Below are 18,354 nucleotides of genomic sequence, written 5' to 3'. Positions count from 1 at the left end.
GGACTGTAGCATGATCACTTGGCTTGCCATGGGTAGGTGGAAGGAAAGGTTTCTGTGAGGTTGGAGCAGGGGAATGATGAAGAGAATTGGCGGCTTACAGTAGGATGCAATCTTCCTGGGAAATGGGTTTTGCATTGGGGTGTAAATTATATTGATGAAGTCGGCAGGTTTGGTTTGCTCCACTCTTATGTTCTTCGAATCTCTACTTTTGGTCTTTTAATCTAATTATTCCGTTTTATGTTTGTAGATGAACATTCGTGTAACTTATAATTTTTTTTTTTAATTTATTTATTTACTAATAATATAATCTCTTTTGGGTCCCCCCCCCTATCGATCTTCTTCTTTTTTCAGTGAATGGGATCAACCCCCACCTGAAATGAGACCCCCTGGCTCTGTTCCCATTAAGGTATTCATCTATGGTACTATTCGATTTAGATATTGGTTGGTTGAGTCTCCATGTAATATGTGAATATGAACATTCGTTTTCGTTTTGGTGTTTTTAGGACTATGCAATAGAGACACCTTTGAAGAAATTGTCATCAAATTCAGAGGGAAAGACATTCCATGAAGTGCAGATCGATTTTAACGCCCAGAATTCAATTGCAGCTATAAATTTTGTCCTAAAGGTTCCAACTTTCCCCAATTTGCTGTGGGCATGTGTACTTGCACATTTTGGAACCCATTGTGACAATATTTTATATTCATGTTTTGCATTTGGATTTTGGTGTGAAGGATGAGGAAACTGGAGCTTGGTGTCAGCACAGAGGGAGAGATTTCAAAGTGCCCCTCATGGACTACCTTCATGAAGATTGCAATATTATAGGCACCAAAAAAGGCTTTGGTTCGTGGCCAGGTATTGTGGATGATATACAGTGATTTGGTCAATTCTAAGTTGGCAATTCCTTTTCTCATCAATTTGTTGATCAATCATCTGGTCCTTGCTTTGGTGTTCCAAAGCCTTTGGAAGGATCTTTAATGTCCAATCTTATCCTGTGAAGTATTTATATTTGAGAAAAATCTTACAATTAAGAGGGTGGAGGTCGGAGCAATGGAAAGGTTGCTCCATTGCGTCGCAGAGTCGAGTCGGGAAACTGCCTCTCCGTGAAGTGGTGGTAAGGCTGGCTTCATTATGACCCTCCCAGTCCTCGCAGTGGCGGGAGCCTTATTCACTGGGTAACCCTTTAATAATCTTACAATTAAACTTTCATGACTAAGAGTCATCCACTTAAAGAAATGGTGGGATAAAAATGAGTGATGTTTTTGAACATGAGTGAGCTACCGTGAGTTCATGACTCCGTGACTCGATCAGGTGAAGCCAGGGAAAAAAATTATATGCACAGTATTTTTAAAATACCCTTCATTTTACTAAATACCTGATGGCTTTCTCTGCCCATGTATGGGGTCCCAAGGAGGAATGGCAGGGAAAGTGATGGGTAGGGGATTTGGCTCTGCTGGACCCATGTCTAAGATTTGGGATAGATAGAGTTTTGTGCTGTTCATGGACACTGAACTTTTTCGTATCTATTAAGGAAACTGAATTCCATCATTTAAGTTTTATAAATGACAGACCAATAACACCAGCATTTTTCATGAATTCCAGGAGCTCTTGGCAAAATATCGACAATGCATCTCAAACCAGAAATATCTCAACCTAAGGATCAAGATGACATCAGTAAACAAATGGAACCCAAGCGGCAAAATTGGAGTCTTGAAGGATTCTATGAAGAACAATCCATCTTAAAAGAAACTACGGCTGAAAACTTTGTGACTGTTTTTGTTACAAAAAGCCCTGAGAAAGATAAGAATATTGTTTGTTTGGAAACTGATCTACCTGGAGATATTGTTGTTCACTGGGGAGTGTGCAGAGATAATGATAAAAGGTGGGAAATTCCAGCCGGCCCTCATCCACCAGAAACCAAAATCCATAAGAAAATGGCTTTGCAGACTTTATTACAGGTATGAAGTAAAGCAATATCTCCCCTGCATTTGAAACTAAATTATATATGTATTTTTTTTGGGTGGATAAAACTAAATTATATATTAGTAGTTCACAATTCCTGAATTTTTTATTGTAGTGTTTAGTTTTACAGTTACTAGTTTAGTATATTTTTTCATATTCTTCTTAAAGTTGCAATGGACCAGGGAAATTAGATTCTAAGGAAGCTTACACTGTGCTTTTCCATATATATGTATATATTAATTTTTGTTGGCACAATTGTTTGTGCACAACTATAGAAGATTATGTTGCACCTTGCTCAGAGGCATGTGCATTGTGTGGGAGAAAGGGCTAAACTTTAACAATATCAATTACATGGGGTTTGTAGTTTGCTTAGTCTAATATCTGTTGGGTAGCTACATAATAATGAAATGGGGAAGGAGTGTGCATGTGATCACATGGGTATCAATAAAAACTTTGAAATTTCAGGCCACCATTTGGTTTGGACTTAATCCAACTACTCAAGTTCATGCTATTTGGAAAATCTGACTGTAACTACCAATCAACTGCCTATATATGTTCTTCCACATATTCCTTGCGATCGGGTTGAACTATTTGTTGGATGCCCAATGCTACCCCACCTAGATGAACTTGGACAGCATAACCTATAGTTCACTTGCTGTCATCTCCCCTCCATAATGTAAGATCGAATCACAAATGATCAAATCCCAGGTAGGATCTTTAGTAAATTTCAGGAGTTAATTTGAATCAACAAAAGGAAGAAAAACAGTAACTACTTGAACACAAAACAAGAACTTTTTTCAGATCTTGAGAAGGGAAGGACAGAATTGGTATTTTGCAAACATCTCAAGATCAAGCCATCAGAAAAGGCACAAATTTGAATCGATCTCCAAATTAGGGTTCTTAAATGCCTGGTCACAGTTTGAGTTGGATCGGATTGCTGAATTGCTTAATCCGAAAAAATGTGTGACATCCAAACCTCTAGAAGACTTGAAGAATTCAAGGAAAACTTGAAGAATAATACTTACTTGTTGTTGGATGAAGAAGATGATAAAAGAATAAATAAGAAAAGAAGGATTGAGATGGGATAGATGTGGGTGGGATGGCTATCTCAGCTTGGGCCTCTCACCCGCAACTATCTCAGCTGTTAAAGAATTCTTTCTCAGAATTTTAGGAGCACAAAGCTGCAATTTTATTCATAAATTCGTGTTCAATGCTGTAGACTCCCTTACAATCTTATATAGAAGACTCAAAATTGACTCAAACACTAAAAAAGAAAGGACTAACCCAGTCCTTAACTAATCGAGAAACCTAAACTGACTAGAAAACTAAAATAACAAAGAAAATAGACTCAAAATAGGCTTCCAACTAAACTAATGAATTAAATCTCGTTTTTCTACTTTTTACCCATATTTTAGACTCATTAAAGTGGCCCATTAAAAAGAAAACACATGAGATCAAAAGCCCAACACGTACATAACCCAACCCAAGGCTTATTTATAATAAAATAAGCCCATTAAGTGACTTATCTGCATCACTCCAATTAGCATCTTTCATTTCATCTGGATCCATTAAAACCTTGCAGGAACTGAGTTGCTACTTTTGTTGTGTAAACACTTTAGAATAATGGCTGCAGAGAGAGAAGTGTTGATCCTGACATATGCACTAGTAAACCATAGGTTTCCTGGACATTATCTTATTGTGAAAAAGTACGAATACCATAAGAAAGATTTCACTTGAAAAATGGACAGCTTTTGAATTATTAGGTTATGGGGTGGAGCAATATTCAATGCACAGTTCCACAGGAAAATAATAGTACTCAGTGCTACTGGTATTTTCCATTTGTAGGACAAAGTTGGGGTGGGAGGTTTGCTTTGGGGATCTATGTTGAAGTCAGAGAAGTTTTATATCTAGGTAAATAATTTGTAGTGGAAAGACACGGTAGTTTCGTTCTCATCACGTGTAGGAGCATGTGGATCATTATTTCCATTTAATATCATCCAGAATTCAACTCTTTTTTTCATCTCCTATGCCTAATCAGAGAAGCCATTAGAGACAATTATGGAAAGCAGGAATTGAGGGAATTGAGTTAGGTACTCAGAAAGCATGAGTTGAAGTAATCAAAATTCCAATATGTACATTGATATCCATACTGGAGAAATCCTCCAAGAATATATACTTTAAAAATACTCCTCTCCAAGCATATATACTTTGAAAATACTTCTCCATGCTCCCAATTGCAACTCTAGTTAAAGTAGTATATTGAGTAGATATGAAACCTTTGCAAGTAATATTCCAGGGACATAGGATTATGGTCGAACCTCGTAAAAACTTGTGTTGTGGGTGTGGCTTATGTGGATTACCTATTTTGCTTTTGGAGTGCTTGTGGGCTGCATGATGGATGTGCAGACCTAGAAGTGCCTATGCCAAGAGGTTGGGTGTGTACACGAATGTGTGTGTGATCGCTACAGTGCCAACAGTGAGTGCCATGTCAGTGTGTGGTAGACAGAAAAGAAAAGATTAGTGTTTGAGATTTTAAAATGTCACCGCAAGCGTACGGATCAGTGTAGCTACGGGTCGAACACAGGGAGAGCAACCACTTTATTTTTTTGTTTCTTTTAATAATGCGAAAGTGAACCGATTAATGGTTGTAATATAATTCTAATTACCGTCCTAAACTTATGTATCTAAAATAACGTCCTAACGATTCATCATCTAAGAATTTAAATACGCAAGCCACGCAATTAAAATTAAATAAATAAATAGCTGAAAAAAACACCCCACGCAATTGAAAAGCAATGAAGGAAAAAAATATTGAAATAAAAATAAAGTAAAAGAAAGGGGATAAAGTTAGAGAGAGACTCACAAGTAGGTTTCTCTACTTAGCCCGAGGGATGCATCATAATATGAGGTCCCCTACTTGACCAGAGAGTCACTCTCACAAGGGTTACTCTACTGGGCTTTAGGGAAAGGGAGACAATTAAAATTAAAACAATAAAATGATGGTTCTATGGTTAGGAGGGGCAAAGCCAACACATACACTAGTCATGAACCTTGGGGGAAATGAATAGCTATAATGTAATGATTGAAATTAAAATCCTAAATTAAGAAAGAAAGGGTAGTCAGAAGAGGGAATGAGAGGGGGGGAGAAGACCACTGAAGGAGCATACTTACTTAAACTTCAACCCTTGAACTGAAAACTTGATCCATTTGAGATACTACTAGTATTAAAAACCAGATCTGGAATAAGCCAAATCTGAAATTTCTTGTATTAGAGAAAACAAATCTGAAGAAAAAAATTGAACTTGAAAGACATGCTTCATAGTTTGTTCTTGTCACCTAGAACTAAGCCTAGAACTAGAACTTGAAAATTACAACTTCAATTGTTTAAACAATAAAAATAAAAGACTGAATAAAAAAAAAGTGCTTGCATTAATTGAATAAAAATAACTTATAAAAGTGTTTAAAGCATAAACCTAGAACTAGAACTAGAACTAGAGCTAGAGAAAGGGAAAACTAGAGAAAGAGATGAGCAACTAAGAAAAAAAAAAAAAACCCTGGAAGAAGAATGAAGTGCCTCCTCCCCTTGTGTTAATTCTATTATATAGAGAATGGGGGAGGGAAGCTAACAATTTTAGCTTCTAAAAAAAAAGATTATTTTTTTTTAATCTTGTTGATGAAGTGGAGGAGAGAGGAGGGAAAACGTGTGGAGAGAGATCTCCCACGATTTTTCTTACCTTTTTTTTCCTATTTTTTTGCCCTTTTTCTATTTTTCTCTCTTCTTGCGCAAGAAACCCCCTTTGGCCGATTTTTCTTGCTTGGATTTGGACAATATTCTATTTTAATGGGAAATTCCATCCATGCCCTTGTCTTTTTTTTTTCTTCTTTCCTATTTTTTCTCTTTATTTTCTCTCTCTCTTCTTCAAACTTGCGTACAACCATCTTGGCCAACCTCCTTTAAGTGATGAGTAGGAGAACAAAATGACAGCTAAGAGGTTCAAACTTGAGACCTCCTAATAAGCAAGGGATTTTGCACACCACAACTCACCAACTACGCTAGGTAGTTGTTGTTACCAAAAACGAATCTTCAATCACTTAAGGATGTGGTCCATCAATCATTGTTAGCATTTGGAATATTCCTTATACCCTTGGGACAACTACAGATGGGCTGGTTCTGCATCTCGGTTCAGTTCTGATCCATTATTTTTTTTCTGGCCTGAAAAGAATAATCACTTGTACGGTTGACTAAACGAATGTGTACTTGCAATTGAACACGTCCATCTTGCTCAGAATTTCGTCCTCTTCGCAACCATGAAAAGAAATAGGACCTCTTTACGTGTAAAATTGGAGATATAGAGCCCGATAGTCCTTAAGGCCTTGAAATTATAAAATCTGCAAAAAGAGAGTAAAACTTAAGGTAGCTCCATTCTAAATATGTAAAATGCATGTCTTACTACACTAGGTTTTACACATAAATGTGCTCATTAGAATTCCCCCACACTTAGACTTTGCTAGTCCTCGAGCAAAACAAAAAGAAAAAGAATAAAAACAAAAACCTAACTCACTTTCGTAGAAATCACGGTTGCACTTAGCATGTGCGACAAGCCTTTAAACCCCTAGGTCACCCCTAGTGGACGAGTTGTATCTTGTGGGTGTTTGCAGTGAATATACACCCAAAATTTAGAATAAACAAATCCCAACCTTGGCTAAAGGTAAGGGCCATTCCGATCCGGAGCAAAGATAATTCCTCTTACAAGGGACCGCCACACTTGAACTTTTATTACCCTTTATCAATTTCAGGCAGTAACATATTTCTTAATTTGGAGCTCACTTCGTCTCTTCCAAAACATCCTTATCTTAAGGCAAAACCACTTATGAAGAAATAGGGAACCAATGACTAAGGCGTTGGAGTGTTTTTGACCGAACATGTTACCTAGCATTAATGACATTTGCACATTTTTTTTCTAATTTTTTCGCTTAATAAACTTTATTCTACTCCACTACTTTTATCCTGAATGACATGGTGGAGCAAACACCAGACACCCAAGTTACTATGTAGCTTCGCTTTTTGCATATGCCCCCAAAGACAGTGATGCTAGAGTTCTTTCAGAAGTTTTCTCCCTAGGAATTTTGATCAAGACACCACGCTTCCTGAGGCGCAATGCCTTGTCTAGTTCCAAGGGAATCAACTCTTATTCTTCTTTATACAGTATTTCACACTTCATTTAAAATTGTGCATTTGTTAATTCATGCCAAATTAAAAAGAATGTCTCAACTCCAAATCAAAAGTACAAAGAACCCACAGACTTACATCTGGTCCAACACCATAAAACAAGGGTCTCTTATTTTTCAAAAGAAAGTCTCTTCTCAAGACATAGGCTTGTTTCTTTCTTCTCAACAGGGTTTTTATACGTTCAAAATGGGTACCTTAATCAAAACTTTTAATTTCATACATTAAGCAACCGAATGGTATGATCATTAGCCAAAGCCAAAGTAAGACTTCATCCTTAGCAAGCTCAAAAAAAGAAAAAAAAAAAGAAAAACAAACAAACCAAAGTGGAAAAAGCAAAAACTGGTTTCCCTCCCCCACACTTAAGTCATGCAATGTCCTCAATGCATGGAAAGAATTAAAAGCGAAGACAATGCAAGGGGGTTATACCGAATTAAAAGTTAGTCATCAATGTAAAGAGGTTCATGGAGATTCATGACCTCTTCACTACCAGTAGTAGGAAACTCGAGGAACGGTTTCAAACGCTGACCATTAACCTTCGAAATTACCCCTGTTCTTGGATTCAGAATCTCCACAGCCCTATAGGGTATACATTATGGATGATAAACGGTCCATCCCATCGGGATCTAAGCTTACCAGGGAAAAGATATAATCGAGAGTTGTACAATAAGACCTTATCACCAATTGCAAAAGATTTACGCAGAATGTGTTTATTATGGAAAGCTTTGGTCTTTTCCTTGTAAATCCTAGAACTTTTATAGGCATCATTCTTAAGTTCCTCCAACTCAGATAGTTGGAGCCTACGCTGAATTTCTGCATCAGACAAATCAAAGTTGAGCTTCTTGATGGCCCAAAAGGCCTTATGTTCCAACTCAACTAGTAAGTGACAAGCTTTTTCATACATCAAACGGTAGGGAGACTGACCAAGGTCGGTCTTGAATGCAGTCCGATGGGCCCACAAGGCATCAATGAGCCTAAGGGACCAATCTATATGGTTGAGATTAACAGTTTTCTCCAAGATTTATTTGATCGGCCTATTAGACACCTCCACTTAGCCACTAGTTTGGGGGTGATAAGGGGTAGATAACTTATGGGTGATCTCATACTTTTTCATTAAGGCCTTAAAAGGCCGATTACAAAAATGAGTACCCCTATCACTAATTATTGCACGTGGTGCACCAAAGCGGGAAAAATATTCTCTTTGAGAAACTGGACCACTACTTTGTGGTCATTAGATTTACAAGCTATGGCCTCAATCCATTTAGAAATGTAATCAACAACCAAAAGTATGTACAAATTCCTAAAGGAATTATGGAATGGTCCCATGAAATTAATGCCCCATACATCAAAGATCTCAACTACCAAAATAGGGTTGAGGGGCATCATGTTCCTCTTATTGATATGGCCAAAAGACTAGCAGGCGGGACAAGCCTTGTAAAAATCAAAAGCATCTCTAAAAAGAGTGGGCCAATAAAATCCACATTAGAGAACCTTTGCGGCAGTCTTCTTAGGTCCAAAGTGTCAACCATATGCATAATCATTGGCAAAAAGAGAGAATATAATGTTGCTTATGATCAGGAATACATCATAGGATATTCTGATTCGGACATATCTTAAACAAATAAGGATCATCTCAAAAAAAGTGCTTAACTTGGGAATGAAACCTATACTTATCTTAGGTGGACCAGTGATCCGGAGTCACAGCTGAAACTAAGAAGTTGACAATGTCAGCAAACCATGGTTCACTGGACATTGCAAATAACTGTTCATCTAGAAAGTTCTCGTTGACTAGAGAATCAACAGTCAAGGAATTGGGAAGCTGGGATAAATGGTCTGCAACTAGGTTTTCAACTCCTTTCTTATCCCTAATTTCTAAATCAAACTCTTGCAAAAGTAAAACCCACCTAATGAGACGGGCTTTGGCATTCTTCTTCACTAGGTATTTAAAACAGAATGATCAATATACACCGCCACATGTGAACCAACTAAGTAAGACCGAAACTTTTCTAATGCAAACACAACAGCTAAAAATTCTTTTTCAATGGTTGTATAATTGAGTTGTGCATCATTTAAGGTCCTACTAGCATAGTAAATGACAGTGGACAACTTATTAATCCTTTGACCTAAAACCGCTCCTATGACAAAATCCGAAGCATCCCACATCAGTTCAAAGGGTTAGTCCAAACAGGTGGTTGAACAATGGGTGCATTGGTCAACTCCTTCTTAAGTTGTTTGAAGGATTCTAGGCACTCTTTAGAAAACTCAAAAGTTTGATCTTTGGCAAGTAATGAAGTGAGAGGTCAGGCTAACTGACTAAAGTTCTTAATAAACCTTCTGTAGAAGCCCGCATGCCCTAGAAAAGACCATATGTCCTTGAAAAATTGAGGAGGTGGTAAATTATCAATTAAATCCACTTTGACTCTATCTACCTTAATTCCCTCCTTGGATATTACATGGCCTAAAATAATATCAGATTTAACCATAAAATGACATTTCTCCTAATTCAAAACCAAATTCTTAGATATGTATATTTTCAAAACTAGGGAAAGATGATGAAGACATTCAAAATAGGAATTCCTATGAATTAAAAAGTCATCCATAAATACTTCTAAGAATTTTTCGACCATATCAGAAAAGATGCTCATCATGTATCGTTGGAACGTAGCAGGGGCATTGCAAAGCCCAAAGGGCATTTGCCTGTAAGCAAATGTTCCATATGGGCATGTAAAAGTGGTCTTATGTTGATCCTCTAAAGCAATTGGGATCTGGTTATAGCCGGACTATCCATCAAGAAAACAATAGTATTCATGTCCAGCTAACCTCTTTAACATCTGATCAATGAATGGCAATGGGAAGTGGTCCTTCCAGGTTGCCACATTATGTTTCTTGTAGTCTATACACACTCCACCTTGATTGGACACGGGTTGGAATTAGTTCATTATTGGCATTGGGAACCACAGTCACCCCAGACTTCTTAGGCACTACGTGAACTGGGCTTACCCATTGGCTGTCAGAAATAGGATAAATTATTCCATGATCCAAGCACTTTAAGATCTCTTTCTTAATGGCTTCCATCATCACTGGGTTAGCTCTTCTTTGGGGTACCGTGGATGGTTTGGAATCGTCCATAAGATGTATATGATGTTACACAATAGAAGGGCTTATACCCTTGATATCAGTCATGGTCCAACCTAGGGCTTCTTTATTATCTTTTAACACTTTAAGTAACTCCTCTTCCTGGCTAGAAGTCAAATTTGAAGAAATTATTATAGGAAGAGTCTGGTCAGGCCTTAGGAAAGCATACCTCAAATTAGATGGCAACTCCTTAAGATCTAGCTTAGGGGGCTCAACTATGGAAGGTTTGAGAATGGAATTGGAAAGGGGTCCTAAGGGCTCCACAGGTGTGTGAAGACTCAAGACTTTAGAAAAGAAATTTTCACTATCATCATCCAACTTATCCATACACTATTGGAATTCTGTATCAAAATCAATATCAAAGTTGGTAATTAAATCATCAGAAAAATCCAGAAAATCCTCAAGCATATTGATCTCTTCTTCCATATGTGATTGCTTGCCTATCCTAAGTATGTTAAACTCAACAGTTTGGTTGCCAAAAAGATAACCTTAGGAAACCATTCCTGCAATTGATTAATGCATTACTGGTAGCCAAGAATTGTCTTCCTAGAATTATTGGGATCTCATCCTTAGTTGAGAAGGGCTTGGTATCTAACACAATGAAATCAACAGGGAAAATAAATTCCCCCACCTTTAGTAAGACATCCTCAACCATCCCTTTAGGAATCTTAACAGACCTATCTGCCAACTGAAGAGTAGTTCCAGTGACTTTCAATTCTCCCAATCCTAGTTGCTTGACACATGGTAAGGTAAAATATTCACACTTGCTCCAAAGTCAAGTAAGGCATACTCAATGTAGGTGTTGCCTATGACACAAGATATCGTAGGGCTCCCTGAATTCTTATACTTGGCTACTATAGGCTGAGTAATTATAGAACTAATGTTACCTGCCAAGAACGTTTTTTTGGGCACACTAGTGATACGTTTGTGAGTACACAAATCTTTCAGTACCTTTGCATATGCGAGGATCTGGGATATGGCATCCAAAAGAGGGATGTTCACTTTTACCTTTTTGAAGACTTCTAAAATTTTGTCCATGGAAGCAGTCTTCTTTTTGTTTACCAAGCGATTAGGAAATGGGACAGGATGAACATAAGGACTGTTAGGGATTTGCCCCTGTTCAGAAGAATCATTTTTTGGTTTCCTCAACCAAATCATCTTTAATTTCAAAAGAATCTTTAGGTTCATCAGACGAACCTGGAACAAGAGGCACACTTGTGTCCTCAACTGAAGAAGAGTTAACAGGAGTAATAGATGGGGAAGATTTAGGAACGCTCTGTAGGTACTCTCTACCACTCCTAAGGGCATAAACAACATTACATTGGTTAGAGGGCCCTTGTTGAGTCTGACTTTGTACTATATTCAGTGGTGCATTAGTTGGTGCTTGTGAACTAACAGGCTGATGATGCCTAGGGTTAGGCTCTGGTTGACTGGGTAAAGTTCCCTTCTCCCTCTCACGCATAATTGAGACAACTTGGGTAAGTTCTCTCGTAAGATTTTGATGGCTTGTCATGAGGAGGGCCATATTTTTTTTGCAAGTCACTTATTCTACTTGCCTCTCCAGTGTTGGTAAACCCAAAGGGTTGCTGATGAGATGATAGGAGAGGGGCCCTAGGAAAACTGGCCTGAGGTCCTACATTTGACCTAGGAAAAGTATTTTAGGAAAAAGATTATTGTGCAAAGGGAGGCCTTTGGAGTCTAGGTTGACCTTGATTATGGAAATTGGAAGGCTCTGCTTTGTTGCTCTGATTCCAAGAGAAATTTGGGTGATTTCTCTATCCTGGATTGTAGGTATTACTGTATGGATTATTCTGGTATATTGCATTAACACTATCATTAGAAGTGCCCCCAGAGGTGTTGGGGCATTCTTCTAGGAGATGTCCAGGGGACTGGCACTAAGCATAAATCTTAACCAAATTGACTGATGATGGCTCTCTAGGAACAATAGCCTCAATTCTCTTGATTAGGCTATCCAAATGGGATTCCTTGGCTACTATCCCATCCACAAAATATCCTTTTCCTCCTATGGTTCTTTCACTCTCTTGGGTTGATTCCCACTCATGGGTTTTATCAGCTAAGTCAAGTAAGAATTCCTATGCCTTTCCTTCATCTGTAAAGGATGTGAATCCCTCAAGGCACATAGACTCTATCATTTGTTTAGTTGGGTAATCAATATCCTCATAAATTATTTGACATAAATGCCATAAGTCTAAGCTATGGTGAGGGCATTCTTAGAGTAGATCCTTGAATCTCTCCATAAGTTTGGAAAATGACTCCCTAGGCTTTTGCCTAAATTGAAGGATATCACTTCTAAGCTTATTGGTCTTGTGAGTTGGGAAAAACTTCTTAAGGAAAACAACTGTGAACTGTTCCTATGAGGTTATGAAATTTGTGGGTAACCCATACAACCACTTCTTAGCTTGGTCTTTCAATGCAAAAGTGATAAACCTAAGCTTAATAGCATCATTAGAAAAGCTGTTGGATCTTAATTAGAACACATACCTCTTCAAATTCCATTAGAAATAGGTATGCATCCTCAGAGGTCAACCCATGGAAGTGGGGCAACATAGTGATGTATTGAGATTTGAGTTCAAAATTATTGCCCTGGGCTTGTGGTAGAACTATGCAGGAAGGTTGGGCTGTTCTAGCAGGGTAGAACCTATCTTTTAGAGATTTAGGTGAAGGGTTTTGATGTTAGTCTCCCATATTGAAAGGTTTTAAAGAGAGCACACGTATAGGGTCACTACTTGTTGGATCTTTTCTTTCTAACCGATTCTTAGTATTACGTACCCACTTAACACTCATGCAACAGAAAACTACCCACAACTAGAGTAAGACAAGCACAAAAGAATGGATAGTAATATTTTTTTTTTATGATTTTTTTGATTTTTTTTGATTTTTTCTTTTTAGGAGCTTGCCGGCAGGGATTCGGGGTTACTCAGGTCAATTCCTGAGGTACTGCTACAGGGCGAAACCTGTCTTTATCGTACTGTGAGGCATGGCGACCTCCACCGATACAACTATTATTGCAAGTTGTTCTTCTCAGGATTCAATAAAAGAAAAGGAAAAACAAAACAAAGCAAACAAAGCACTTTGATTTACCAAAAGAAAGCGAAAAATAACATGGAACTGTCTCCCCGGCAACGGCGTCAAAAACTTATTTGAGATTTTAAAATGTAACCGCAAGCGTACTAATCAGTGTAGCTTCGGATCGAACACAGGGAGAGCAGCCACTTTATTTTTTTGCTTCTTTTAATAAAGCGAAAGTGAACCGATTAATGGTTGTGATCTAATTCTAATTACCGTCCTAAACATATGTATCTAAAATAACATCCTAACCATTCGTCATCTAAGAATTTAAATACGCAAGCCACACAATTAAAATTAAATAAATAAATAGCTGAAAATAAACACTCCACGCAATTAAAAAGTAATGAAGGAAAAAAAATGCTGAAATAAAAATAAAGTAAAAGAAAAGGGATAAAGCTAGAGAGAGATTCACAAGTAGGTTTCTCTACTTAGCCCGAGGGATGCATCATAATATGAGGTTCCCTACTTGACCAGAGAGTCACTCTTACAAGGGTTACTCTACTTGGCTTTAGGAAAAGGGAGACAATTAAAATAAAAACAATAAAATGATGGTTCTATGGCTAGGAGGGGCAAAGCCAACACATACACTAGTTATGAACCTTGGGGGAAAGGGATAGCAATAATGTAACGACTGAAATTAAAATCCTAAATTGAGAAAGAAAGGGTAATTAGAAGAGGGAATGAGTGGGGGGAGAGAAGACTATTGAAGGAGCCTACTTGCTTGAACTTCAACCCTTGAACTGAAAACTTGATCGATTTGAGATACTACCAGTACTAAAAACCAGATCTGGAATAAACCAAATCTGAAATTTTTAGTACTAGAGAAAACAAATCTGAAGAAAAAAATTGAACTTGAAATACATGCTTTATAGCTTGTTCTTGTCACCTAGAACTAAGCCTAGAACTAGAACTTGAAAATTACAACTTCAATTGTTCAAACAATAAAAATAAAAGATTGAATAAAAAAAAAAAAAGTGCTTGCATTAATTGAATAAAAAGAACTTACAAAAGTGTTTAAAGCATAAACCTATAACTAGAGCTAGAGAAAGAGAAAACTAGAGAAAGAGATAGAGCAACTAAGAAAAAAAAAAACCCTAGAAGAAGAATGAAGTGCCTCCTCCCCTTGTGTTAATTCTATTATATAGAGAATGAGGGAGGGAAGGCTAAATATGTAAAATGCATGTTTTACTACATTAGATTTCACACATAAATGTGCTCATCAATTAGCATCACTGATTCACCCCCTCTCAGTGACAGTCGTAGTTCAACATGCTTATCTACCATATTTGGATGAAGTGCAATCTCAAAAAATGGATAATGAAACTCAAGATCTTACCAGCAGATTTCTTAGTGTCTATAGCTTTTGATGTTAGGAGCAAAGCCTCCTTGGTCTCGTCTCGGTGTGCTGACACCCTAAGAAACATGCTTATTGTTGTCTCTTGTGGTGTTCCTCTCTTTGATTCTGCCTCCCCCCCCCCCCCCAAGGGGGAGGGTTGTGCCTGGTTCTTCCTTGTTTCTTTTTTTCTCTGTTTTCTGGGACTATGTTTCTTTCTCTCCTTTTGGTAATGAATTTTTTTATTCAAAAAAAAAAAAAAAAATGTTAACTAGAAGCTTCATTATATAGAAAGAGAATCTCCTTGAGTTTCTCAATTAATTTTCACATTTGCTCAACAAAAGAGCAGATGGCCGAAGTTAATTCTGTGAGTTCACTGCTGAATTGACACCCAAGTTTTCTTAGTTGATCCAAATTTGTAGTCTACATGTAATGGGTGTCATAAGAAGATTATCTTCTGTGAGGTAGCATGGCTTGTTATCCAAATTTATCTTTACAAATGATGTGGTAGCATTTAGATCTGTAAGATGTAGTTGAACTGCCTTTTGTCGAACCCATTAATTATATCTGGTTTTAGACCATAAAATAAGTTTCTGGCTTTGCAACATTTCTTTTGGTCCTTTATTTTTTTTTCTTGTTAATAATTTTATTTTGACGTCGATTTTCTACTACTTGTGCTCTATGTTTGGATCACTTATTAGATTTGTCTTTATTCTTTGGTTTGAGTTTTGGAACTTTGTTCCAACTGTTGAGGATGTTTATTTTCCTTATCATTAGTTCATTACTCATTATTTACCAACAAACTGTTTTTGCAGCCTAAAGAGGATGGTCATGGAAGTTGGGGATTATTCTCTTTAGATAAGGAGCTTATGGGGTTTCTTTTTGTGCTTAATCTAAATAAAAAAACATGGCTGAACTATATGGGTGGTGACTTCTATATTCCACTTTCAAATGCTGATAGCTTTGCAACGACTGATGGCTTTGGATCAAGTTCTGCTGGTGTATCTGGGGAGACAACAGAGGCAAGTAAGACAGTTTCTCAAGCCACTTACACTGATGGAATTATCAGTGAAATAAGGAATTTGGTAAGTGACATATCTTCTGAAAAGAGTAGCAAAACAAAATCCAAAGAATGGCAGGAATGCATCCTTCAAGAAATTGAGAATTTGGCTGCTGAAGCCTATAGCGTCTTTAGAGACTCCAGTCCCACATTTGTGGAGGAGCTGACTCCAGAAACTGAGACACTTGAACCCCCAGCAAAAGTATGCTCAGGGACAGGTTCAGGATATGAAGTACTTTGCCAGGGATTTAACTGGGAATCTAATAAATCTGGTAGATGGTACATGGAACTAAAAGAGAAAGTCAATGAATTAGCTTTGCTTGGAATCACAGTAACATGGTTACCACCGCCCACAGATTCTGTGTCACCTGAGGGTTATATGCCAAGGGATCTATATAACTTAAATTCCAGGTACTCCTAGATGATGATCAACTGCTTTTTTGTCTCAATGATTTTCATATAGAAAGCATATGTAGTCAAAGTTAACTTTGTTGATGCCATGCTTGCCAGCTTTGTAGGGTCACCTATATGAAAGTTTGATATCAGAATTTATCCTCAACTTTTCCATTCATAACTTAAAATTTTAGATTATAACACAGCAAGCATTGTAATCTTTCTTGCTATCTTTGGCAAAGATCCTATTTTGATGAAATAACAACTGCACATTATGAATTTTGATATGTTTGAAAAGGTTAGTGGCACCTTGATCTCCTGAATAATCCCACATTAGAACATAAATACCTATTACCTTATCTAATTGCTCCTAGCTTTATCCCTTTAAAATACTAGCCTTTGCCGAATTTATCGACTATATACTAAGTTTCAATTAACTTTTCTTCTTTCATAGGAAACCCTAACCTTTTATGTTCAAACTCCACTCACTTTGTTCTCATCCTAATCCTAGCGACTCAAACCAACCCTAATTTTGGTGAAATTCCCAATTTCCTTGCTTCTTTTATATTTCTCCCTGCCTTAACTGCTGTTCTAATCTATCTTTTGTACGTCTATCAAGTGTTTGATCAAGTTTGCCTACAAGCTCCTTAGGTTTGTCACTCTTATCTTTATGAGGAGACTTATGGAACTCTCTTCCAATGTCAACTGGTTGTGCACCTCTATAGTGTTTTTTTTCTCATTTTGGCTTCCATTTCGCTCATTTTTTGTGGACATTTTCATTCTCTGCTAGCAGAGGTTGTTTAGCATATGAATATTAAAATGTGCACTGACACGGGCTCAAATTACTTGATCTGTATTATTTATCTGCTTTATAAATTCACCTTCCATCTTAAGTCAAACTACTACTTTTCTGAGATGCCTGCTTTCCTGCTGTGTTAAAGCTAATCTCCACCAAGAATCCTCTATATGATACAGGGTTTTAAAAATTTGGATCGAGGCCAATCCAGTTCGGCTGATCCCATTCCAAAATCTAGAGTTAGGGCAACTTTGGGCCGATCCTGACGGGTTTCTCACTGATCTGACCAATTCCAATCCAGATTTAGAATCAGAGGGGACCAATCGGGATCCCAATTCTGGGGTTTAAACCCTGATATGGTACATGCTAAGCACAAATTTGTAGTTTTTACCATTAGTGATGGTTGAGTCAACAATCTTGTTTACAACAACTACTCAACCTTATCCCAACTAAGTGCGGTCGGCTACATGGATCCTTACCCTCGAATTAGTTCTATTCAAGGTCATACTTGATACAAGAGCTAGGCTATGCATGTCTTTCCTCACCACTTCTCCTAGAGTCATTTCAAGTCTGTCCCTGGCTCATTTTGTCGGAGCATCGAAAGGCCTCTGTTGAACATGGCCATGCCACCTTGAACGAATTTCTCGTAGCTTGTTATGTATTGGAGCTTATCCCAAATCAACTTTAATTTGATCATTCCTTACTATTCGTCCTTGTTTTTCCACACATCTCTCTCAAGTTCTCAACATCCTCATCTTAGCTGCACTTTGTTTATCTGTATGATGCTTCTTAACTGCCCAACATTTTGCACCATATATCATAGCCGGTTCTATGACTGTCCTATAAATTTTTCTTATAAGTTTAAAAGGAATATGTCGATCACACAACATTCTAGACGCACCTCTCCACTTCATCCATCCTATATTAATTCTTTGTGAATCATAATCCTCTATATCACCTTATTTATTTGTGATTGAGCCCAAATACCATTATCACTTTGTGGAATCTTCTTCTCATCAATTTTCACCACTTCATTGTTCATCTTAGTCTAATTAAAGCTACACACCATATACTTCATTTTTGTTCTTATCTTAAAACCTTTTTATTCCAAGGTCGATATCTGTAACTCCAACTTGGCACTAATCCCTACTTCTGTTTCATCCACCAAAACAATATCATTAGCAAAAAGCATTTACCCAGGAACTTAATCTTGAATGTCTTTGGTTAAATCATCTGTGATAAGAAAAATAAATAAGGGCTTAAAGTTGATCCTTGATGTAGCCCATTTGTAATTGAGATGTTGAGTTTAGTGCTATTCCCAAACAGGGAATAGCGCTAATCAGCGCCTACGACAGGGACT

The 18,354-nt window shown here is 37.4% G+C and overlaps 1 protein-coding gene and 1 non-coding gene across 2 annotated transcripts in view; both read left to right on the top strand.

Annotated features, from left to right (window-relative positions):
- LOC122086326 (alpha-amylase 3, chloroplastic-like) overlaps positions 1–18,354 on the top strand; it is a 35,706-nt gene that overhangs the window by 365 nt on the left and 16,987 nt on the right. Inside the window, exons 2-7 of the mRNA XM_042655089.1 lie at positions 37–167; positions 352–406; positions 504–626; positions 733–853; positions 1,601–1,956; positions 15,561–16,216. Of these exons, the coding sequence (XP_042511023.1) occupies positions 37–167; positions 352–406; positions 504–626; positions 733–853; positions 1,601–1,956; positions 15,561–16,216 (1,442 nt within the window). The remainder of the gene's footprint in view (positions 1–36; positions 168–351; positions 407–503; positions 627–732; positions 854–1,600; positions 1,957–15,560; positions 16,217–18,354) is intronic.
- LOC122087815 lies at positions 12,534–12,640 on the top strand. Its single transcript, XR_006142880.1, has one exon. It is a non-coding gene; the product is annotated as a small nucleolar RNA R71 (small nucleolar RNA).

Source organism: Macadamia integrifolia, chromosome 8 (assembly GCF_013358625.1).
Source record: "Macadamia integrifolia cultivar HAES 741 chromosome 8, SCU_Mint_v3, whole genome shotgun sequence".
NCBI classification, from domain to species: domain Eukaryota; kingdom Viridiplantae; phylum Streptophyta; class Magnoliopsida; order Proteales; family Proteaceae; genus Macadamia; species Macadamia integrifolia.
The sequence above is the reverse complement of the archived record's forward strand: the minus strand, read 5'-3'. Positions and strand labels throughout refer to the sequence as shown.